The sequence below is a fragment of the Strix aluco genome, chromosome 4 (genome assembly GCF_031877795.1).
Source record: "Strix aluco isolate bStrAlu1 chromosome 4, bStrAlu1.hap1, whole genome shotgun sequence".
Taxonomy (NCBI): Eukaryota; Metazoa; Chordata; class Aves; order Strigiformes; family Strigidae; genus Strix; species Strix aluco.
The window spans coordinates 84,740,147-84,765,015 of record NC_133934.1 but is presented as its reverse complement, the minus strand read 5'-3'; the positions used below and the strand labels follow the sequence as shown (position 1 = coordinate 84,765,015).

At 39.5% G+C, this 24,869-nt stretch overlaps 1 protein-coding gene and 1 long non-coding RNA gene across 12 annotated transcripts in view; one reads left to right on the top strand and one right to left on the bottom strand.

The window, feature by feature from the left end:
- MAPK10 (mitogen-activated protein kinase 10) overlaps positions 1-22,908 on the top strand; it is a 194,297-nt gene extending 171,389 nt beyond the window's left edge. For 10 of the 11 annotated variants that reach the window (XM_074823883.1, XM_074823881.1, XM_074823876.1 and 7 more), the window contains 3 exons: positions 7,717-7,780; positions 8,364-8,441; positions 15,506-22,908. In XM_074823883.1, coding sequence (XP_074679984.1) covers positions 7,717-7,780; positions 8,364-8,441; positions 15,506-15,648 — 285 coding nt within the window. In that variant the 3' untranslated portion in view covers positions 15,649-22,908. Of the gene's footprint in view, positions 1-7,716; positions 7,781-8,363; positions 8,442-15,500 lie in introns of all 11 variants that reach the window. The other variant, XM_074823885.1, reaches the window with a different exon arrangement.
- LOC141923209 (uncharacterized) lies at positions 3,634-15,532 on the bottom strand. Its single transcript, XR_012623231.1, has 4 exons — positions 15,407-15,532; positions 11,022-11,216; positions 6,930-7,136; positions 3,634-3,761 (listed from the first exon to the last, which is right to left on the bottom strand). It is a non-coding gene; the product is annotated as an uncharacterized LOC141923209 (long non-coding RNA).
- Positions 22,909-24,869: the final 1,961 nt, after the last annotated feature.

The following is a 24,869-nucleotide window of genomic DNA, read 5'->3' as shown; positions in this document are numbered from 1 at the left end:
TCTCCTTTAGGATTTGCAGCATGATAAGGCTTTGTGAAGCAGCCCTGCTTTTCCACAGATTGTCCTGCAAATGTGCAGGCCAGGGAACCTGACAAGAGAACAATAGGAAAGTAAGTGATGGAGATGCTTTTGGTCACTTGCATTGTGCTTAACTTCCCACTATTTTTCCTGATTACCCTGCTGGGACTTAGAAACCTGCACTGTGTTGCATCTGCCCACGTTCACTGCACTCTCTCTTTTGTAGCTCTTGATAAGCACTTTTCCATAGGGTGAGATATTTCATCATGTGACTAGAAGTTTGGTAGTGGAATGTTGGGGTTTTTTTGAGTCCTTCTCCCATAGTGTGTAACATGAGGCAGGATTCCATCCACTATCAATAACCCTGTACAGTAGGGGTAACACAGAAATTAGATATGGAGGTATTAAACAAGATGGTGTTTTCAATCAGTATAGCATTGGGGGGAATTTAGTTAACTTACTGTCTAGTTAGGTTACTCCTTCTCCCCAGTACATGGCTTTATCAAAAGCAGCTAGGCATCTGTTGTACGGTATTCATTTGGTTCAGAGGCCTAAGAGGACAGGTAACTAAAAGCATTTAATGTGACAGGAATTTTGATGTGAGCTGTTGCAATATCACAATGTGTCAGTGTGTGCTGGAGTAGACCACGAAGAGCACTGAAGACAGTTCTGGAAGTAAGCAGAGAATTTGGTGTCAAAGTTTAACCTGGAGGTAGCGACCCTCTACATCTGCCCCGATTTACAGCATTATGAATGTGAGGGGAACAGATAAAATAGCCCTGTCCAGTTAAAACGTAGAGTAGTGACACAGTTACGGTCCCTTTTTATAAGTCTATTAAAAGTTCATGGTCTTTTGCAGGCTGTATGGGGGCAGTAAAACTATTATGTCTCATTTTAATGGACAAAGACTATAACAAAAATGGAAAGTGGTAGGAATGCAATACCCTTTCTCCTCTGATGTGTAACAGCATTAAACTCTCTGCTTGGCCTTAAATGCCATGTTGTGATTCCCTGACACAGAGAGGAAGACGACATATTATTAGATGTGGTACTTGCTATTCACTAACAGCAGGAGGTTACAGAAACAGTGCTGTGACTCCCACAGACTTCTGCATAAAGACAAACCACATCCAGAGCCCTCAATAGCTCCGTCACAGTCATCATATTTACATTTAGAAACAGGCCTTGCACAGTTTTTAAGCTTACCTGTGGAGTGAGTGGGAAAGTTAGAGTTTGGATTTAGAGGAAATTCTTATGTCTAACACACTAACCTAGTTAGCCAGCTTCTTTTGAGCCCACTCAGCTTGCCACAGTATCTTTGATAATAAAGTTACAGTGTTAGGTTCTTCAGAGCATACATCATTGCTCTGAAATTAACTTGAATAGTGTTATTCACAGTTAAGATAATTTCCGTATTCAACCAATTATAACTAAAATACTTGGGTTTTAAAAATACTAAAACATACAGATAATGTGTGTTTATGACTGTGTGGAATTCCCAAGACTTGAGGAACTGCTGAAATCTTTTATCAAACTTCATACTTAATTTATATGTAGGGAAACCAGAGTCCAAAGGGGAAAAGTATTATTTACTAACATTATACAGGAAATCTATTGTAAAATCAGAATAGGAACCTATAGACCTTAATTTTCTGTTTTGTATTTCAGTTAAAGTTTCCTTCTTCCTGTATGTTACATGCAGAAACTGTCTTAGTTTCACTTTTAAACAAATATTACGTTTATTACTCTCATGTTATGAGAGTTTTTATCCCAAAATGTTTAAATTGTTTGTGAACAGAATGGATTCCTAGACATGTGCTATAGAATAGCTTCGGCTTGCCACCTGCGTGGGTCTGAAATCAAATTTCAGAACACTTGTGCTGGCTGTTCTCTAGGACTATGCTGGCTTGAGCTGTCTGGTCTCCAGTCTAATTTCTTCTATACTGTTGGCATTAGGAATAATTATGAATGGGAGAGGTACCTACTTATCAGTATCAAAATCACATTCTTATGCAAGACTTTGGCTGCTTTCTATTCCTCCCCTTAATTTTTCAATGATTACGCTACTTGATAAAAAATAAACCAAGTATTTTTTGGCCACAAAGATTTGCTTGCACATTTCTGGAAGATGCTATCTTAGAAGAATTTTTGCTGCTTACAGGCAATTGTTTAGGACTTAATCTTGCATATTTTTTCTTCACCTATAAATGACTTTGTTTTGAAGCCTTTTGAATATCTGTCTGATCTCATATTGGTTCCTACTTGGGAACAGTATTGTTCCATTCCATAGAAACAAATATAGTAGCAAAATGTGCCATAGATTATTATCTGATGTCTTCTGTTAATTGGTTTCAAAATTCATCTTTTACTGTACCTGTATTTATTTCTTGTTATCTGACATATGCCATCCATTAGAAGAGAGATTTCTTAGAAAACAGAAAGATCAGATGTTAAAAATATTCCTATTAAGCATTTCTCTATGCTGACAGAATTTTGCAACAGTAATAGATTTTGTGGGGCTTTACTCACTGTAACTCACACTGCTTTCGTTAGTGGTTTTATTTTCATAGGGTCTATATTTCACTGTGGTATCTCTGCATCTAGGACCACGCACTGAGGGGCTGACCTGTGAATTATCATTACTTTTTCTGTGCATGCCAACCTCTGTGTTACCTTTTATTAATAAGATGCTGTTTCCTACAACGCTTATGAAGAGAGCTTGGTTTGCAGTTCTCAGTCTGAGGTCCCATCCAGGATAGAAACTACTGCTGTATTGTCTTAGTCCTTTATAAACTATCTATGAGCAGCTGTTAAATACAATCTGTTCAAATGAATTTCAAGTTTCATAGTTTGTCATAAGAAAAAAAAAAATCACCCATCTCTTATTTTACCTGTAAGTGCTGAACATCCATGATGATGGAGAAGTGCTTCTGGAGAGCTCTGTGACCTTGGCAAGCAACACTTCAAAGAAGGTGTCACCTTCACTACATGTGACACTTCATGGCAAAATCAAGGCTGTCAGGCTGTGTGTCTTTTCTGGTATTCTTTTTTCTTGCTCAGCCCCCTGTGTATAGATGTATTATCTAAACTCTTTGGTGATCTGCCACAGGGTTTTTTAGCAATCAGTTACAGGGTTTGGTTTTCTGCTTAGAGGCCGATGGCGCACATCTGTTGTCTCACAAAAGAAGTTTGCAGCTCTACTTTGTATACAAGCATGGGTATCTCTTCTAGTCAGCAACATCCATCCATTTGTAGCTGATTAATTATGGAAGCTGAACACAGCTTCTGCAGCAATCTTTGTTAATGACAGTGAGAAGTAGTGCTTAGAGAAAAAAAGAGGCATTTCTTTTCTTCTTTTTCTTTTCCAAACCTATCTAAAGCTTTTTCCAGCTTGCTGTTGTATATATCTGCAAGCTGTTCAGTCATGTGTGTGCAGCCAAGTAATCTTGACTCCTGCTGCATGGTATCCTTACAGTCCAGCTGTTCAGAAACAGCTCAGACCACAGTTTCTTTGATGCATACACACTTTGTGTGGGATTTTCCAAAAGGCTCTACAAAGAGTCCAAGGAACAAATGGGCACACAAGCATCTCTTCTTCCATATCTGTAGTTAAGACGATGCCCAGCCCACTGTGGAGTCCCTGGGCAATACCAGGTGAAATCCGAGGCCCTTGGCACTTTCCTCTATAGCTAAAAGAGAATTCAGGTCTCTGGTGACAGCACATTGGTGTACTTTGGCTTGCACTGCAAAAATAAATACATAAATGGTACCGGTTAGACAATCTAGGTTGTATCAAAACACAAAGGAATTTTTATACTCACTGGTTATGAGGATCTAACCAATTGTTTAGCCTCACACCACTGATCTTTACAGCCTCCACTGCCTCTGTTATTTGTATATTGCTAATTCTATCGTTGCCTTGTATGTTGCTCCACAACTACTGCTCCAGACCCTGCGAGGCTGGGAACAGATGCAGAAGCAAGCCTTGCTCCTGCCAAGCTTTCTAAAAACAGCTCATCCTAAGGTCTTCACTGTGCTGGCACTATCTGCAGAGGGGGAGAAAGAGATGGCAGGATTTATTTGAGTGTGAGCTCCAGCCCTTTCCCTTTGCTTTCTAGCAGTGGCATACAAACAAATCCGTGTTGCTTTGAGAAAGTGAGAATACATCAGCCTCAACATATGTTTTGCTTTTTTCCTTAGTGAAAAGCTTTTCCTCCCTCGATATTAGAAAGGTATTTAACAAATCCAGTAGTCTCCTGATGTTTATCTGACCACATGAAAAAACCCATCTTTTGTGTGTTTTGCTTTTTTATTTTTTTTAGAAAAATGTCCGTCTTCTGGGGTTTTTTGTAATTTTTGTTGTATTCAATGAATGTTAAATTTAATGCAGAAATATTTTTAAAATCCATTTGCAAAATGTAAAAGCCAAGAACCACTAAAACAACAAGGTATTAATATCTTCAAGAAAAATATAATTCATTCCTCCTCTTCCGCATCCAAAAATATATTCTATTCTTTGTTATTGGTGCCAATGCAATTGCTTACAAATCAATCTGATTTGGGGAGAAAATGGCTACCTGAAACTGAAGCTAGATGCTGCCACCCATAGGCTTAATCCACACTCTGCTTTGATTTAATGCTAGTTTAACTATACTTTTTCTGAAACCTGTACAAACTAAACCATATAACTCTCAGTTGGGATGTGCTGATTTATCAGGATGTCTACAATACTGCAGCTGTATCCACATAGAAAATTAATAATGATGAACTCAGTCGTTTTTAAAGGCATTTGAGTTAGGCAGCAAAGTTATTTTTAGGCCAACCTTTGCACCGAGACTGAAATCGGGTGCCCAGGAGGACCCAGTGATGGCAGTTGCTTTGTCTGCTCTATTGCTGTGACAATACTTGTGTTAAAAACCTCTCTTCCTCCCTCTAGTTTTAGAAACTGGTTTAAAAAAACCCAAAACAAAGAAGTTAGCAGAAAATGGGTGGTCAGCCTGGAGGGGATTATCTAGGTTGATAACAAAGCTTTGTGGTTCTCATTAGGATTAATGAGGATCCTGGGAAAACAAATTCATTCCTGAAACAGTTGAAGTATTCACAGTTCAGTTCTGTGCCTTGAATCAATGAAAATAAGACATAAGGACTCATTTCTTGTCTCAGGGAACTTAGATTGGAAAGCTTCGCTTCTCCCAGCGCGAGAGAGCTGGCCTGGCCTCTCAGCAGAGCTCCACTCACCTGAGTTCTGCACAGGCTCCAGAGGTTATAGATCTTGCCTGTGTGAAGAGGAGGGATTTATTCATGTCATTATCACGCTGAATATTTGTTACCCTCGGCTCTCACATTCCTGCCGAGAGCCATGTTTTATAGCTGTGGGTTCTGCTAGCTCACAAATAAAGGTCTGCAGTATAAACACTGGTACAGAAGTAGAACATGGTGCAGGTGCAGTTCCTGATATCCTGTGGTGTGTGAAGTACAGACTTTGGTTGCTCTCCCTTGATAATCTTCACAGCAAAACAGGAGTTTGGTAACAAATGAGATTATTCTGGGCTCTCTCTCTGGAAAATGTCTGTGTTTTAAGAATGTGTTAATCTAGGAAATAATCACTGCTGCTTTTCTTGTTGCCTGTTAGCCAGTTACGCCTGCTTAAGACATAGCTGAAATAAATTAGAAGAGACATAAGCCAAAGATATTGTGCTTGTGTGAACTGAGGACAGGAATATGCATTGGATCACTTGTTCCTTTTGATTCTGTAATTTGTGTTTGGGAATTGAAGTAGTGAAGGAATCTATCCTCTTACTTCTGGGTGGGGGAGAAGTATCCCTGTTTTTCTCTGGAAAATGTAAAAAGAGTGTTTACGCTTGCTAGAAGCAATTTTACCCACAGCCTGTGCTTTTTGTAAGCCCCTCCCTGAAGCTTTTAGAAAGAAAGGTACTTGCAGGATATTTTTGTCCAACTTGGTTTACCTACTTTCCTTCTACCTGACAGAGAAGCAGTGGGTCTGTCACTGTGATTCAGACTCAGCCAAATGCCTCCCCTACTGCTACCATAAAAGCCAAGAGCCAGCGCCTGTAAGTCTCCTGTGAATTCCTAGCCCCCCTGGGTTTCCTTGTCTTCTCCAGCTTTCTCTGCTTCCCCCCCCGAAAGGAAATGCATGCTGGCCAAGTGACTGAGCAGTAGTCCAGCAGGCTCAGCTGAAGGAGCAGAGCTTACTTGCCCCATCCCACCAGTCAGTGGTGAGGCTCACCTGCACTCTTCAGTTCCCAGCAGAAACAGGGAGTCCCCACAGAGATTGCATTGATTTTGGTTGAATCTATCTTAAGCTTCAGGACTGACTGGAAGGGACCGAGAAGTGTTGTCATGCTGAGTAAGAGAACAGCTGCATTAGTTTTGGACTCAGACTTCTTGTGTGGTTGTGTCTTACCTTGCTGACATAGCGAAACCTCAGGTAACCCTGCCGAGGCCTGGCACTCACTTTAACTCATGGCATGTGTTTCAGGTTCTCTCTCGGCACCTTCTCAGGTATGAGACTTGGCAATCCAGGACTTCACCTAATTCCCCTGTCTTTAGCCCGGATACAAATGTCACTCTGCAGGAACTTCTCTTTTCAGTGGACTTGTCCAGTTCAGCTATCATAATTTTCCTGGTCCATATTATGACACTGACCTATTACTTTCTCAGTTGTATCTGTAGCATGCAAACAGCTTAACAAACTGATGGTGTTAAGAGTCTTGAGAGCAAATTCTCAACTTCTTAGTGAATCAGAAAACAACTTGGTGAAAGTGCATTTAATAGTAGGATGTTTTGAAAGGGACACAATGGCCGAGTGACCAAGATGAAAGTTAGAGGAAATACTTATGAGCGAGAAAAGTACCATAGATCTCGTTTCCATCTTCATTAGATATCCTTACCTCGGATGCTGAAGCTTCTTGGTAGAAGGAAGGAGGAGAGAGTCCTCTGCCTTGCCTGGCTGCTGGATTTGGCAGCTAGCATCAGGAAAGACAATGAACACATGGCTTAGTTGTCCAATGAAAGCAGGTATTCAGGATCTCAGAAACTCTAGTTGCCTTTGTCTCAGTAAATTCCAGGATCTGCTACTTCTGTGACATTCTCATCAACTAAAAAATACAATTAAAAAAAAAAAAGAAAACTCTCTGGTCTAAGCAGTTACTTAAAAATACACATACTGGAAAGCTTGGGAAATTGGAACATGGATCAGAAATTCTGGCAGGGAGATTTACTTCAGAATTAGAGTTACTCTGAAAAGTTTTCATAGCAGCAAGTATGATGTCTAAAGGGCAACTTAAAAATTAATATAGTAATATTACTAATTAATCAGGATTGGTATTTGTCTGGTACTCTGACAGTACTTTCTCCGCCACTGCAAACAATCTGTGTGCGGAGTTTTTGGGCTCGGTATAAACACAATGGCACTGGTGTCCTGGGTTCTATTTCAACTGCAGTTATGCCTCTCGTTTAAAAGAGGAAAAGGGGGAAGTATATTGATTTCTTCTACATAAAGAGTTGAATTCCAGAAGTGTTAATTCCTTTAATACTCAAATGTGTTTCATGTGGTTTTGCACATACAGAATGGATAGCAAAGAGGGAGAAGAGAATTTATCTTTACTTAAATAATTACTTCTAATTATTTACAATGTAACAGACAATCAACTAAATAGCTTTGTTTCTCTCCTGCAGCCTCCTCCTCAGATATATGATAAACAGCTGGACGAAAGGGAACATACAATTGAGGAATGGAAAGGTAATCTCAGTTTAGAATTATATGGGAAGGGGTACTTCAGTGGCAAAATGGCCACGTCCCACCACCAAGTGTGTCTGTGTAAAACTAAAAGAATTCCTTTGACATGAAGAATTGTCACTAGCCCTATGAACTGATGCTTTGGCAGGGAAAATATAAGAAATGTCCTGAGGACTATCATTATGTGATTATCTACACAGGTTAATGTTAACACAGGAGATGCAGATTCCAATGCTTCATTCAAGGATATCATCTGGAGAACAGAATACTGTTCAGCAGGATGATGCATGAGAATTTTACCCACAGTAAAAAGCACTGTGTTACTTCATTCCTAGATAGTGCAGAATTAAACAATTCATGTGTTCTAGTTTAACCATATTTTCTCAATTCAGCTCCAAGAAGAGGAGAGGAAGGGAATGGAAGAGAGAGGTCTTAGGCAAGTAGAACTGTCAGACTCGTAAAGACAAGACAGGGCAGACCTCAGGAGCTCATGGGAGGGCTACGACGCTGTGTTTCATGATAGCTGTTTTGTTCCTGACCACAGGCACTGGCTTCTGTTTGTAACTGTTACAATTCTGCTTTCTAGAACTCATCTACAAAGAAGTTATGAATTCTGAAGAAAAGACTAAAAATGGCGTAGTAAAAGGACAGCCTTCTCCTTCAGGTACTCAGCCCCATTGAATAACTTTGATGTGCTTTCTGTACTGACAAAAAGAGAATGGAGATAGCTGAAGCACTTGGGCTATGCTTGCAGTTACATAGATCAATTAAAAAGTTTTTATGAAATCCAGTGCTTCTAGTGGGTTGACCTTGATTAATTGCGCTCCAGCGTCATATTAATACTTAAAAATTGGTCTGTCCTGGTATTTTCTATGGAAAGATCTGTGGTTAGAGATTATATTCCTGTGGGTGGGGAGGCTTATCTCACACTGTTATTATACTGCTTATGGATGGATAACTGAACTAATACTAGTTGATATAAGCAAAGTTGGTGTAAGCAAAATTGGTGATGTTAGCACGCATCCATCTATTGGAAACACAACACTGCACCCCCCCATGTAAGCATCTGGTACCTACTCTGCTAGTTTGTCCTTTCAGAAGTCTGATAACATTACAATAGCTTGCTGACAAGCTTGGTTGACACTTCAATGAGAAGGGAAAGTTGTCTTCAAACAGACATTCTTAAAGTCCTGTCACAAAAAAATCACAATTGAATTTTATCTGAGGAAAATTCACATCAGCGGCCTTTTCACAGAAATGCAAACTGTGGCTGCCCGTACACAGAAATATCTATTTGTGAAGGGACGCTTTCACTGGCAGGCTTGAAGTGCCCAGATTTTGAGCACGGTGTTCCAGTAGCATTTATAGGTAAAACTACCTTCTGCAGAGCCTTTCCTCAGAGTAAAATCATTTAATTCAGTGTTCTCTACATATTTTCAGAGAGATATTTTTTTGCATTCTCATTTTTCACTTGCTGCTGAGCTAACCTAATGTTAGAACAAGAATGAATCATTAGTAACTGAGAGGACAAGGGAGAACATGGCAACAATGAAGGAAGTTAATAGAGTGCTGGATGGTAATATTAAGAGTGTTAGCACTAATTTTTACTAACTGGATTTTGACATCGATGAAGTAAGATGTTGAAAACAATCCATTGCATTCTTGCCGAGTAACAAACAAAGTATAGGACTTGCAGACTTAATTTACTGAACTACTGTACCACGACAGAAAAGAAATCTGGGGCCCTGACAAGTACCTGATAATCCCCATTCTTAAATCTCTCTCCCCTACAGAATGGTGGTTGCAGTCTAATTTATGATCAAGAAACACACTGTAGTTGCTGCTTTCAGGAATTAACTATCAAGGGATTTCTTTATGTGTTCTGTTTTTCCTATGTGGAAGTTTTTATTGTTTATATAAAACATTTCCAAACGTACAAAATTGCCATTTTTTACCTGCCTTTCTTTTGCTGTTCCCCTTTCACTGTTTTTGGATTGTTAGGCACCAACAACTACAGCAACTATTTAAAAATTGCTCTGAGATGAGGCTGTTTTACGAAACAATAGATTTCCTGCTTTTCACCACTTTGTGCACCTGACTTAATTTTTTTCAACTGAATGAAATACTGAAAGAATGAGGTAATATGAGTCACCAGTTCTGAGCATGAGGGAAATGAGGGAGACTACACGCACATTGCTTGTTGGTTGGTGCTCTTGGCAAGAATTCAGAAGGTCAGGATCTGGCACTCTATCAATAATCATAGCAAGCAAGCTGGAGATGAGTTTTCATGCTTACTTGATCAGAGCTTTTGGGGTGACAGCTGAAGTTGACAGCACCAAGGATAACAGTTGCCCACTGATAGTGCAGACTACTTAGAGTGCCTGTGTATCAGAGCGTTAGTCACTTAGTGCTTCCTCTTGTCCTGTAAAGAATTAGTTCATACAACATACAAACTTGAAACATGGGGCTTGGGGGGAACCTCAAGTGCCCCCCACACTCATGTCTAACAAACAAAATCAACTGTGTCTAAAACTATTCCCAAGAGATACTTCTGCTGCCTGCTCAAAAAAACCTCTGTAGGCTACCTTGTTTATTTTCAAAAGGCTTTTAGTATTGTCTTGCCTCAATCTTTTTTTGCTGGAGTTTAATTCTGTTATTTCTTGTTCTGCCTTCAGGGAACATGGAGAACAGTTTCCTTCATCTTTCTTTCTGGCAGCTTTTAGCTCACGTAAATTCTATTATCGATCTCTACTCAGTCTTCCTTTGAACTTTACTACCCACATCTTTCAATCTTACTGCTTTTCTCTACACTTTATCTAGTTGACTTGTACCTTTCATAGATCACAGTGTCTGAACCTATCTGTTTAAGGCACTAGTAATGATGAATTGAGTGGAAAGGTTTGCATGGAGGTGTGCATGTGTGTTATATAAATATGTAAGCAACATGTGCAAACAACATATGCATGTCCACATGCACACATAAACTGAATTTAATCTTAGATGGCAGGTTTTGCTTTTCTGTTCTTTCTATGCCACAGAATTGCTAAATGGTTCTGTTTTATTTATACATTCAGATGCTGTACCCCTTACCAACATGCTCACTATTCAAAGGGCTCACGCCATATCATTACTTGGCTGGGAGTGGAACTCAGCCACAACAATACATGTGAGAAACAACCACTGAATTTAATCACCCTTCGGGATTGTTGACTAATTCACATCCTTATAACATGAAGATACATACCTTTCATATACCTATATCGTCTCCAAAATACACACATTTCTATATGGCTATCACACATATATATGTGCATCTTCTGTTGAGGTGTCCTTCTGGGTTTCACGGAAGATGTATTATTTATTTCAAATTGCTTGCTTTACCAAGAAGTGCAGTAGAACTTTTCACAAGCAGTCTCAGGGCTCTTCTGCTTGGTCATTTCTGAAGCAGAGAAGCAAAGGATATAAATTGTTTTATGCAAAGATATGGTAGGAATTTACCAATACTGTTTTCTATTTGGTTAATGCATTAAAAAAAGTGTTTCGGACTAGTATTATCAAACAGCAGATATTTCTGTTACATAAAAAATTTAATACAAGGCCATAGATTATTTAGATAAGTTCTCTCCTAAGTAAATAACCTTGCAGCTATTTGCAGATTTTCTCTGCTCTGACACTGCATACTGTCTAACCTCCTCTCACACTCTCCCCTAGTCTTCACTACCCAGCTATAGTTTCATATCTAACATTCTCAACTGTCTTCTAATTTCTGGATACTGAATATAATATTATATATATATAAAATACTATATTCAGTATCCCAAATATAATATATATATATATAAACGAATATAATAGTGCTGATCTTAGTGCAGCTTATTCTTAGCAGTTCCCTTTCTTGCTGAAAAGTGCTCTTTTACTTTTCCCTTCCTGCCTTTTAGTTGCTGTCTGATTTGGCCAGTTTTGTTCCTATCACCCAAGAACTACTGGATACCTTTAGTAGCCCACTTTGTCATGTGCAGAGCCTAAATTAAGCAGCCGATGGACTTGCCAAGCATTGCAACGTTGGATATCAAGAGTTACTAATTACATGACTTATAAGAAGCTGTGCAAATCCTGAAGACAGACACGAGGCTTTTTTTGGAAACAGCAAAAGCTGCAGTTCTTTCAGTTTTTTCCCCCCGCCATATGTACCACTTTGCAGCTGAAGTCTTAAAAGCACTTCCATAGGTGCTAATTAAATAGGGCTTCACAGGAGCCTTCTGAGGAAGGAATCCCTGTTTTACAGCAGGGTAGCTGATGTGTGGCTTAGAAGAGTAGCTGTCAAGTCAATGGCAGAGCCAGGAACAGACCCCAGGAACTGTTTCTCACCTGCTCTAACCTGTGGCTCTTTTCCTCGACCCTGCAGCCACCGAGAAGCTTCCTGCCAAACAGCAAATTCATTAATGGGGGTCTTTTTCTCTTTTGAATGCACCTCTGTCATTTCTGCATGTTCACCTGGCACCCATCCCTTTAGGAACAAGTTGTTGTAGCACCAGGCAGGTGCTGAGCGTAGCAAATGAAGCATTACTGATTGACTAGGACAGCTTTTGGTTGAGTTTCTGAGTGTTGCTGTGTAAGTTCTGCTTTCTGCTGCTGAATTCTTTAATTCTGTCATTTAGGTTTGGTGTGGGTTTTTGGTTTTGTGGGTATTTTGTGAGTCTGGGTGCTTTGAGGCTGCAACAGTAACTGTCAGGTCTGTGTGCTGTGTCACACGGAATTGTGCTGAAATCTAGGAACAACCATATAAATGCACTTACCAGAAAATTATGGGCTGCACTGATACTTGCTGAAATGAACATAGCAGGGTTTATTGAATTCAGTGGTGATGAATCAGACAGAGCATAACAAAATCTTCACCTATACAATTCTGCAGCTATTTCTTCAGCTATTATGCCTAGCTAAGCTGATCGCACATTCATCAAAGAAAGCTGCATAGCAACAGTTTGGTCAAAAATTGATTGAACCTACTGGAATTCTTTTCATTTGATTCCTGGGACAGTATCTATGACTTAAAGGCAGGCTTCTGTCCAGCACTGTAAAAATTTAGAAAGGTAATATATTGTTTAGTCATTGATATAATTAAATGCAGTCATATTTTTACTATATTTAAATGTGTTTGTTATGACTGATTAGTATTTTCATAAAATGCCACATGGTTTAATAACATGTAAACATGAAGTAACAGTATTGTACTGGATGATTACTGATCAATATGAATGAGGCACGTGTAAATAACTTAGGAAAACAAATCTCCTGTCAGAAAAGATGGATGATTGCTGTCTGAAGTCACCAGTGAGATGTCATTGAGATTGCTCTTTTTGCAGCATTTACAAAATTACCTATTTTATTTTCCAAACATATCAAGATGATAAACTAATTTAAGTGTTTTTCTGATGCCAGAGTGTCTTTGTACTACTACAACAGCAGAAAGCAGTTCCCATCAGGAGCTCTGAACGTGAACGTATCTGTCTCTGTTTTGTGCATATTTATAGCAATGTGTATACAGGGAAGAAAAAGTTGAGGGAAACAGAAGAGTGGTTGGAGGTATGATATGGTGGCTTGTTTTCTCAAAGTAATGTTTTTATTGCAAACTGGAAAGGGACAGAAATCCTCTCTTTTGCCCATATCATCATGTATTTTGCCTAGGCTGCATAGATGGCTATTAATTTCTGTATTAAGGATATATGAGTTTTGTAATTTTACTAGGTGTGTTTTATTAGGTGTGTTCTCTGGCTTTCCAAGGCAATAGATGTTAATTTCTGTCCATTTTGAGGAAATGAAAATCTGTAACAGTCAGCTGAGAAAACTTCTTGGCCATAAGAATGAAATAGCATCTATCTGCAGAACAAAGATCTGTGTGTCATGGTGACTAGCAACGACTTCCAGCTGTGCAATATCATGCAAAATCACATATTTTATTGTCATTAATATTTAATGAAAATTAATGTATCCCTCTCAAACTGCAGACAGTGTTAATTTTGGTGGAAACAAAATGTTGCCTGAAAGTTCAGTGGAAAAATTGCCTATCAAACTGTTGTTTGCTGCTCTGAGAACTTACGTATGAGCTGAGGTTAATGGGCAGACTGATGGTTGAGCAGCCACAGATGCACAATTAAGTACATTCTTCACATGGCTCTGTATTTATCACAGTTATCGGCATTTATAGGACTGATAGTTTCTGATAATATTCAAAGATGTGATACATCATAGAATCACAGAATGGTTTGGGTTGGAAGGGACCTTAAAGACCATCCAGTTCCACCCCCCCTGTCACGGGCAGGGACACCTTCCACTAGCCCAGGTTGCCCAAAGCCCCATCCAAACTGGCCTTGAACCCTTCCAGGGAGGGGGCAGCCACAGCTTCTCTGGGCAACCTGTGCCAGTGTCTCACATTCATAAATCTCCCCTCTTTCAGTTTAAAGCCGTTACCCCTCATCCTATTCCTACACTCCCTGATCAAGAGTCCCTCCCACCTTTCCTGTAGCCCCTTTCAGTACTCAGGGAGGCTGCTCTAAGGTCTCCCCAGAGCCTTCTCTTCTCCAGCTAACCCCCCCCCAACTCTCTCAGCCTGTCCTCACAGGGGAGGTGCTCCAGCCCCCTGAGCATCTTTGTGGCCTTCTCTGGCCCCACACGAGCGGGTCTGTGTCCTTCTGATGTTAGTGCCCCCAGAGATGGACACAGCACTGCAGGGGGATCTCATGAGAGCGGAGCAGAGGGGAAGAATCCCCTCCCTCGCCCTGCTGGCCACACTTCTCTGGATGCAGCCCAGGACACGGTTGGCTTTCTGGGCTGCGAGTGCACATTGCTGGCTCATAGTCAGTTTACCATCCACCAACACCCCCAAGTCCTTCTCCTTGGGGCTGCTCTCAATCCACTCTTTGCCCAGCCTGTATCTGTGCTTGGGATTGCCCCGACCCATGTGAAGGACCTTACACTTGGCCTTGTTGAACTCTATGACATTTGCACAGTCCCACCTCTGCAGCCTGTCCATGTCCCTCTGGATGGCACATCCCTTCTCTCCAGAGTGTGACCGCACCACACAGCTTGGTGTTGTCAGCAAACTTGCTGAGGGTTCAGTTAATGATAATCTCATGAAGGTACATCCTTTGTTTCACAAAGTCAAAGTGATTTTTTGGATAATATCTGGTACTATTGTCATTTTACAGAGGACAGGTCAACTTGGATGCACAAAAATACTGCCAAAACTGAAATCCTGGGCTTAGTCACCTAGTCGTTAACTAAGAAGAAGAAATCAGCCGTATCTGCATTGCCACTATATGATTTGATGCCACCCATTCTACTAAACTATTTACAAAAAACCTGGGATTTTATGAGAGAGTATGGAGGATTGGGTTGGTTTTTTTAATCATCTTGTTGGTGCCTGTGTAATCCTAGCAGGTATTGGATGGTTGGGTGTTTTGTAACTCTAAGAAGGCTAGGAAGAAGTGGAGTAATAGACACAGCATGAGCTATACCTCCTAAGTCAGGCTGTGAGGGAAGGAATTTCCTGCTAACGTATTTGATATTATCCAATGTCTAAAGTTGGTATGACTAATGTTTGCCATTGTTTAAAGTGGTCTGTGTACTTACATGCCTGTTGCCACAGGGTGAGTATCGTTTCCTTTTTAAACTGTGAGAAGTTCTGGGGTTTCAGGTTTAATCACATTGGTGTTCGTTTTCGTAGCACAGGTGCAGCAGTGAACAGCAGTGAAAGCCTCCCTCCATCCTCATCTGTCAATGACATCTCATCCATGTCCACGGATCAAACTCTGGCGTCTGACACGGACAGCAGCCTGGAAGCTTCTGCGGGACCCCTCGGTTGTTGCAGGTGACTAGCCGCCTGCCTGCGAAACCCAGCGTTCTTCAGAGGATGATGTAATTTAAGAGGAAAAATTAACAGGAGTTAAGAGATGAAGAGAAATAAAGTACAAAGATTTAAACAAAACAAACAAAAAAAAATCTTTTCAGCCTGCTTCTCCTACAGAGTTATGTAATGCAGCTAAGCTCAAGTGTATATTTAACTTATAGTTGCTCTGCTTTGGTCTTCTTCCAATGATGCTTACTAGGGGGGAAAAAAAAAAAGGAACTGAAAAATCCTTTTTTTTACCCCCTCCCCATAAGATGTAAAATTAATGGCTGCAAAACCAGCAATCTGCAACTGTCCTTTTCACACTGGCATGACAAGGTGTGCAGTAGCCACTCTCAAACACAGGAGTGTGCATCTGCCTTCACTCTCTTTGTTTTAGCATCCTGCCCAGTGAGGCAGATAGGGATGTACACGCATTTTTGTTCATGTACGAATAGCACATAAACACACGTGCCAGTAGAATTCTGGCAGTGTATGCAGCTGTGTAGCTATTGGAACAGGCACATCTGCATACATAGTTAGTGTGCACTCAACTAAATGGCCCATTTCAGGTGAACTGCATAACTATATACGTGATATTACCAGTATATATTCTGTTTGTTTGCTCACTGATGAGGCTGCGTATCTTGTATGAGGATTTGTGGAAGTGTAAATAACCACATCGAATTGTGGCTCCCTCAGATACTTGAAGATGTAGCACCAAAATTTCTGCTGAGAGTTGTATATATATTTTGAAATAATAACCAGTTTGTATTGAAAGAAGAAGCCACGGAGCTTCATAGAAAAATGTTTGTTTGTGAATGTTAAGACTTATTGTTCTGATTTTTAGAGCAGATACGCCAAGCTAAGACCAGGTTAGAAGGAAGCACAGGTATCTTTGCAAGCTACAGGGAACAAGAATGAAGGGGTTTTATGCATGTCTAAGCCCAGAAAGATTTATGTCAGTAAGCAATTTTTCCTGACAAGGTTAAGTGAGTTATCATCTTAGTTCATAGATAGGCTCGCTATTCTGAATTACATGTATGCTTGTATGTTAGGGGGTACGACAGGGTTGGGGAACGGGCAGATTATGATCAAAAGGACATGCAACAACTTGTTTTTATTTTATGTCTAGGTCTTTATTAAGTTACATAGAGAAAAGCTATTTGCAGCCCCGCTCCCTCTCAGTCTGTGTTTGTGGCTTAGAGGTTGTTTTCCCTTTAAATCATTTCCTTGCAGGGTTCTCTGCTACCAAGAGAACAGGCCTTCTCTAGGTGCTTTTGGTTGTTCATTTGCTTGTGACAAATCATCTGACTCCCCAGGAAGTTTTATCAGCTGTGTTACATGGAAAAGAACCACAGAGTGCATAGGTCTAGTATTCCTATATTTGCAGTAATAGCAGAGGATATCAATCAGCTAGTGCACTGGGCTGAAGGGGTTGTAATCAGGGGTCTTGGGCAGGTTTGACAAGTTCCAAAGAACCCAACAGTGACTGAATATCAATTTGATTTTACGTAGGATTCCCAGTGGTAAGTAACAGCAAGTGTTTTTACCAGAGAATGGCAAAACTCCACACAGAATTTCAGAACAACTGAATATTTTTCCATCCAAAACAGCAATTAGCATTTTCCACTGCAAGGTCATCACTACCTGAGTTGGACATTAACTACAATCTGAGTCATCTCTCCTCTTACCAAAGCGTGCCATGTAAACTGAAATGAGCTAAATCATACTCTAATACTTTCCCAAATGTCAGAGAGAAACTGTTTAGAATATATTACTGGATATTTTAAATTCCCTAATTCTTAGGTATTCAAAGTTCTACCCAAATAGGACTGTTCTATTAGGTGGCTTGCAAGCCTGCCATTCTGGGGTGGAAAAAAAATTGAGTATCAAGTCAGATTTTGGTCAAAAGGAGGAAAGCAAAGAAAAAAAATTCTCTCCAGGGTGGGGAGGAGGGGAGGTAAAATTAAATGGATATAAAATAATTTCAGACTTGGTAGGTCTGAGCTGTCTCAGAATTGCTGTAGGAAATGTTTCTTTTCCCCAGGTATATTTTTGGTAGGTATTTATGGAAAGTTTTTTGATAATTAAATTAGGTTGATAATGTTCTAAAAACTCAGAGCAGTGATTGTAAAAGCAATAATTTACTACTGCTAAAAATATTTAGCAATATTCTCTCTTAAGCCATGAAATATAAAGTAATTGTGATGTAACTCTCACTTCAAAGCCGATGATCATAAACGTATGAAAGGTAAACACCAATGCCCTGTAGGTATGAAGGCAATAACACCAAGGGTGACTTCTTAGCAATAATAAAATGTATCACCTCCAGATTTAATTCATCATAGATATATATTAATAATATTCAGGTAATTAGTATCTGCTTTACATTCCTTAGTGTGCACCACTTGGGTGTGTTATTTAAACAAAACAAAAAAAAGTGTCTCAAAGAGGCAAAGCTGTATGTAAGAGAAACTGCAAAAATACCACAAGTATAGATCATAGAAACTTGGAATAATCACAGCTCATTGACAGTGATATTAGGGAGATGCGGCATAGGCAGTAGCAGAAAAGTCATTTATAGTAGACAGATGCTTACAGATCTCCCACGTTTCATGTATTGAAATCAAACAACATGCTCTCAGTTCCATGGTATAATTCAGTCTTGTTTGGGTTCGTGAGTGCTGCGTAGATAACCAGTCACCACAGAAGATGTCGTAGTGATCAGTGCTAAATGAACCCACAACACAGAAGTTATATAGCTTTATTCCCAGAAGCCCTGATTCCACTAAGCACCAGTGCTTGTACAAACATTTAATGGAGACTATAGGGATGCATTCACAATTTTAACTAGCATGTGCTTTTGTCCTTTGCTCAGCAGCGATTGACATCAGCATGTGCTTAAGTGCCTTGCTGAAATGGGGCCTAAAAGAATTACTGCATCTCTTTTTGTCCTCAAATTAGTTAAGTCTCCTTTATGAGAAGCTCTGTCTGGGGGAGGACACTTGGGGCTGTCCACATTGGACACTACAAAAAAGCCATCAATGAAGAAAAGCAATAGTTCTTTACAGTTCTGGTCCTTGTATGTCCAAACTGAAGTAGTGACCATCAAACAGGAATAGTATTCTTTGTCTTCTTTGTGTCAGGAAGTTGGTGCTGTCAGCTGATACCTTACAAGAATGCATGTACTCTTGAATAAAAGACTCAAGTGAGGATGTTCTGTAGCTGTGTTAAGATAAACAAAATTTTTCTTTATGATTCCAGAAGTTTTGATACCCTTCTCTTCAAGTCTATTCCCCTTTTTTCCAGTATTCTGTTCAGTTTGCTAATGATAGATGCTTTTCTTATTTTTCTTGCCAGTGATCTTTTAAATCTACCTCTGTTTAAAATGTTACTAAATAGTACTTGAGCAACAATTTTCACCTTATTCTCTGAGGTTTGCAGTTATAAGCATAATTGCCACCAGTACAGACATGTAGGAAATTGGGAAGCCAGAGATCCATGACAGATGTTCCAAGGTATTTAGGCACTAAAGACGCAATCAGAGAGGCCGTGCCAGAAGTAACATATCCTCCATCAGCATGAGTGGCAGCTGGACACCTTGGTATTTTTGAAAATATGCCTAAGAGCCTATTGGTATCTTATGTGCCTGAATACCCGCAGAATGTCCCAAGTGGCTTACTTAAGTCATGTAGATAGCCATCAGCAGGTGAGGAAAATGGCAGAAGCATCTTAACTGTCAGTAGCTGCTCAGAGCACTAGCTGCAAAAAATAGCATTGAGAAGGTAGAGAGGAAAGTTGCTGCAAAACATTCCTGCTTTATTTTCAGATGGAGTACTTCTGAACAGTATGAAAAACCAAAAAAGAAAAAAAAAAGTCAGAATTGCTCTTAAAAGACCCTTCCTCCATTTTTCTTCTCACTGATGAGTTTAAATGAGGATGAGGTATTGATTTACTTCAAGTTGATGCAAGGTTATGCACGTTTTCAATCCAAAATTTTCTGTAATTTTTGAAATCAGTCTTCAGATACTGACTTGATAGCTGGAATAGTATCTTGTGAGTTTTGATGGTATTTCATTAGAATGTAATAATCTTTGGAGAGTTCAGATATTTGAGTTGGTCACACACTGATTTATGCAAATCAGACTGTGGTTGATAATCCACCCATACTATCTAGAATTCCATGGCACAGATACAGTCAGGAATCTTAGCAAGCTTACATTATACAAAGTGGAGTTTAAATTGGAATGCAAGTACGGTAACATGTCAAAAAAAAGCTACCAAAAACCTGATCAGGTACTTCCCTAATGCACTGATGATTTTTCCTCTGGAAATCACCAGTTTCTGCATGATATTGGCCTCCAGAGATTACACAAGACAGATGATCGTGTCACTGTATCACTCTTCTAAACTTATAACCAAGAATCAATTCATATATACGGTTTTCTCTTCATATAAATTGCTTTAGCTTCAAGCTTTGGGCTAACGATACTGAAGAAATTACACTTGTTGCAGTGCCTTTAGGAAGTTTTCCAAAGCAGTGCTACTTAACTGATTTGGATTGTATTCTAATGTTTGTCAGTGAGCACCAGTGATTTCTTTTCCACCAACATATTTTCTCATGAAAAATATGCTAACAGTCAATTTTAGAATTGCCTGAGAGAGTCAGTTTCAGCATTTCTCCCAAATATTAAAAAAAAAGGAAAATGCATTTTAGGTATCCTGAAATCATTGTAAAATGTAATTGGAATATTTTAATTTAAAATAAGTTTTAATAGCCAATGTTAGCTTATTTATATCACAAACTTTGCAGTATTTCAAAGTACCAAAAATTATTTTCGTTTTGGTTCTATCTATATTTCTTTCTTCATGCTTACTGAGATTTTAAAATTGTGTGTGAATTCAAATGTGCAAAAACAAAACAAAAAAAAGGCATTTTGCAACAAACTCTGTGTGCTTCGAGGGAGAGCAATATGAAAGAAAACCTGCAGGGAAGAATTAGGCTTTTCTTTTAATAGTCTGGCAAAAAAGTGTGAGTTAGAGATTCACTTTAAATTTAGGCTTTTGTTTTTTCTTTCCTTTCATATGTGTGTGTAGGAAAGAGAGGGAGTGCATATAGATGTGATTTTTAGAACTTGTGTTCTATTCATAATTGATCCACGTTCTCAGTGTGGATAAAGAATGCAATTGTAACTTAATCACACATCTTCAAGAATCTGACGGTTGTGCCTATTTGAACTTCCACCACTTTACAAAGGACATGGTTAACTAATTGCAAGCTCAAGCTGATCTTTTTCACACACACACAGAAAATTATTGTGCAGTAGGTTTGAATATTCCACAAATATGTAATGTCTTAATTAGTAAGATGCTTGGGGGAGGCAGGGGAATGATGAAAGTGTCATCTTCACCGATGAGCTGGAAAACAGACCTGTCCAGTGGAATTTAGTGGAATCAGCTTAGTGTATTAGGAACTTGCCAGTGTGGTCTGATTTTTTTTTTTCTTTTCTTTTTGTTTTTTTAAATTAACTATTGATTGCAGGAGGTGAACTGTTTAATTTAATTTCTGTTCAGGCTCATTGACCCATGGCGAGTTTGAGTTTTAAAGAGGGTCTGAGTCGACAAAAGAATGTTGAAAAACTTTAACTGAGGCTAATGGTGCCTTTTTACCTGAGAGCAAAAAGCTGAAAAGCACATATTGAAGGAAGACACAGTCAATTTGGGAAATAAATGTATGCCTACCATGCTTATCATTTCAGATAGGTAAGCCTGTCTCTTTTGCTAATTTTCACTGAACAGGGCCATTCTTGTCTTCTGGAAAGCAAGATATTTATAATGTAAATAGTTGTATTGATTTTTTTTCCTTCCTCTGTAACTAATCTGTAATAATCCAACACACTATTTCTGTTAAATCTTTTACAATAAGGCCGTTGTATGCCTAAATATGGTTGACCTCTGACCTTTTCCTACATCAGTCACATGCTGAAAAGGAGGGTGCTGGAGGTTTCAGTGTACATATAGAATCATGTATATTTAGTAAATTGAGTAAGTGGGACTTATGGCCAGTATACATTAAGCCACAACAGTAACAAAGCTCCAGATCTTAACTAGCAAAAACAACTGTTCACCTTGCCATGTCCATCCTGTAATAAGATCTAAGTTGCACCTGCCTGTAGTTCTGCATGATCAGACTTCAAAGTATAATTAACAAGATCTGTAATGTATCAGTGTTGATAAACGTAGATGTAAAAAAAAAAAAAAGAAAAAAGAAAAAACTTGACCAACAAAAGAAAATCAACAACAGCAACAGTTCAGTATCAAGACTGGAAGATGAGACATGTCCGATTTTGTTGCGCAGTTATAGCTGAAAAGAACCACCGTGGTGTCAGTCAGCATAAATGGACTGCAGTAGTGACATTTGTTACGGAACCAACCTTATTTCCATATTGTTTTGTTCCTACCCTGTTTTCCTTTGACCAGCTGTTGTTCCCTGTGTGTAGTACAGGGGAGAACAGGGCCTCAGCCATCAGTGTTTTATGGGTCAATGTCGCATCAATGATTTTTGATTTCTGTTCGTTTAGCAATTACTGAACTAAGATGGGAATCTTGTGTTCTCCCATATGTCAAAAGGAATCCTGTCAGAGCTTCCTCATGAGGATACTCTTCTCACTGCTGTCTTGACTCCTGTCAGCTGAATGACTTTGCAGTGTTCCCAGTAAACAGCACAACACAGCAAACCATATTGACCGAGGGCTTCATTACATGTGTGTTGTGCATCTGTCCTTTCACGGGGGCTCAAAGTCATGCAGGGACAGGACTCAATTGAAATATGGTATGTACTCTATGCATGACGCCTATATTACACCTTTATGACCTTATAGTGGTAAAAATGCTGATCTTTACAGATGTGGATTTGGACCATCTTTTCTTTGGAGGAAAGTTGTAGTGAACCTCGGTCCTTATCCCACAAACCACTCGCTCCTATCCAGAGCAGCTAAGTGGACGTTCAAGCGGTGCGAGGGCCTTCTGGGGGGCCGTGCACAGGGGTGAATTTCATGCTGTTTGAATGTGATCTTGCCAAAAAGCCTGTATGACTAGCAGGGGAGACTGTGACTGTTCTATAAGGAGTGTTTGTGTTGTTCACTTTAAAACAAGCTTTGCTAATTAAAATAGTGTGTTCTGGAGTCCTATTTGAATGGCATGAAGGGTATCAATGAAGAAGATACAAAGTATGCTCGCACAACTCTCCTGGCTTCTTGTTTCTTTTCTTTCAGCCCTGGCTAGAGAACACAGATAAAGCTATAAACATGTGGAAGTTGCCAGGATTACAAAATCCAGTTAATGCTGCTTCTGATGTGCTTCATAGGCTTAATCCTAAATACCACCATTCATTTAAGAAGCATTTACAGCGCTACAGAAATGTAAAGGGATCTTAATGTATATGAGAGTCAGACTTTTTTTCTTTAAGAAGCTAAAGAGTTTATTCCCCTGGTTGAGTGCCTAAAAATATTGGGGGAAAAAATAACCATATGACTGGACAGAATAAAGAAAACTGCCAATTAAAAGCTAGTCCTCTCCCATCTCTTGCCCTGTTAAAAATGTAAATCAAAATCAAGCTGCCAACAACAACAACAACAACAACAACAAAAACAAACCACCATACCAAATGCAGTTACTATTTGGGGACTGATTTTTCACAAAGTTGAACACACTTCAAGTGAAAAAAGAACAAAAAGGGGAGAGGTGCTGCCTTTTGGAAAACATTGCTGTTTCTCAATTCTTGCACCAGCTATCTGTGCCCATTATATTTCCAAGCAAGTCAAACCATAACACACAAATGTTTTATGTTTGGATTATTTATGTGTAGAGATGAAAAGAAAAATCACAAACAGCCTTCTGTTGAAACAATTTGAAGGGGGGAGCTATAGAAAAGAATGAAATAAAACACCTTGTAAGCACTGTAAAGAAAGAAATTCTTACAGTTCTTGGCACTTAAATGCCATCTCAAACATACTGTGCAGAGCTGGTACTCTTGCTCTGACTTGCTAAAACAGGACAATTTTCAAGCTCTATTCCTCTCTCAGTTTGTAGATGCAGAGACTGGCTAAACTACAACATATAATACAAACCTCTGATTCACAGTGGCTTGAGAGTTTGAACTTTGTGATTCTCACTGAAAAATGGGAAGGATAGGGACCAGCTTTTTTGCTTTACTGGGTACCTTTTGAGACAATTGAAGATTCATCTTTTTTTGAGAGGTTTGCCCTTTTCAGGAGTCAGAATTTTTATGACCATATTTCTGTGATTTACACATCATTAAATCCAGATCTGAAGTTGTAACTGTGATTTAGCTTCAAATACCCCAGGGTCCTAAATTCCAGAAAATCTGAAGTTGTATTTGAACAGGATGGGTCTATCTGTAATGCTCCTTGGTATTGAATGAAAGTACCTTTTGTAGCAACAGACCAGCCTTGGAATTCTTCTTCGGTCAGCTTGGGTGATGGCCTAGACATCTGTTTGGTAAGGGGGAGTATGGGCTGATCAGCTGTAGCAAACCCATGGAATCGTCTGAGCTGAAGCAGAGTTGAAGGAAGGAGATCAGAGCGCCTCTGGAAAACTTCCCCTCCCTCTCAGCTTGAGGCAGACAAATGGGATGAAGGTCAGTGAACAACCTTTGTGTTCAAACGGATAAACATCCACTGTGGTGTTGTGAGACCCATTTAAAGGCACTGAGACCGGTTCACGGTCCCCTTACAGGCCCTTCTGATTGGCGTTTGGGAGTCACTTTCTAGTTTGATAGCAGAGCTGGAAGTTTCACTTCTGTGGAACCTCTGCTGGAGGTTGTTCAGTTTTGGCTGTGTTTCTATGTGCGTGCTGATGCTTAGAAAACAACAATTGTGCAGGCTCTATTCACTGCCTTGTGCTGGGACTCTCTTCAAGTACCTACAGATAAAGACTGAGATTATCTTGTTTTACAACATGCCCTCCCAAACCCTCTGTATAGCTTGGAGCCTGAATGGCAAATCTGCTGTGCTTCCAAGAAAACATGATTTTTGGTATAGTGTAAGGAGCCAGGGAGGAAGTTTAGCTGGTTAAATTAATACTGATTTCCTAATGTATTTTGTCTTACTCTGAAATTGACTGCTGGGAAGGAGTAAGTGCTGTTTGCCTCCTGATGTTTCCATATGATGTTCTGTCCACATT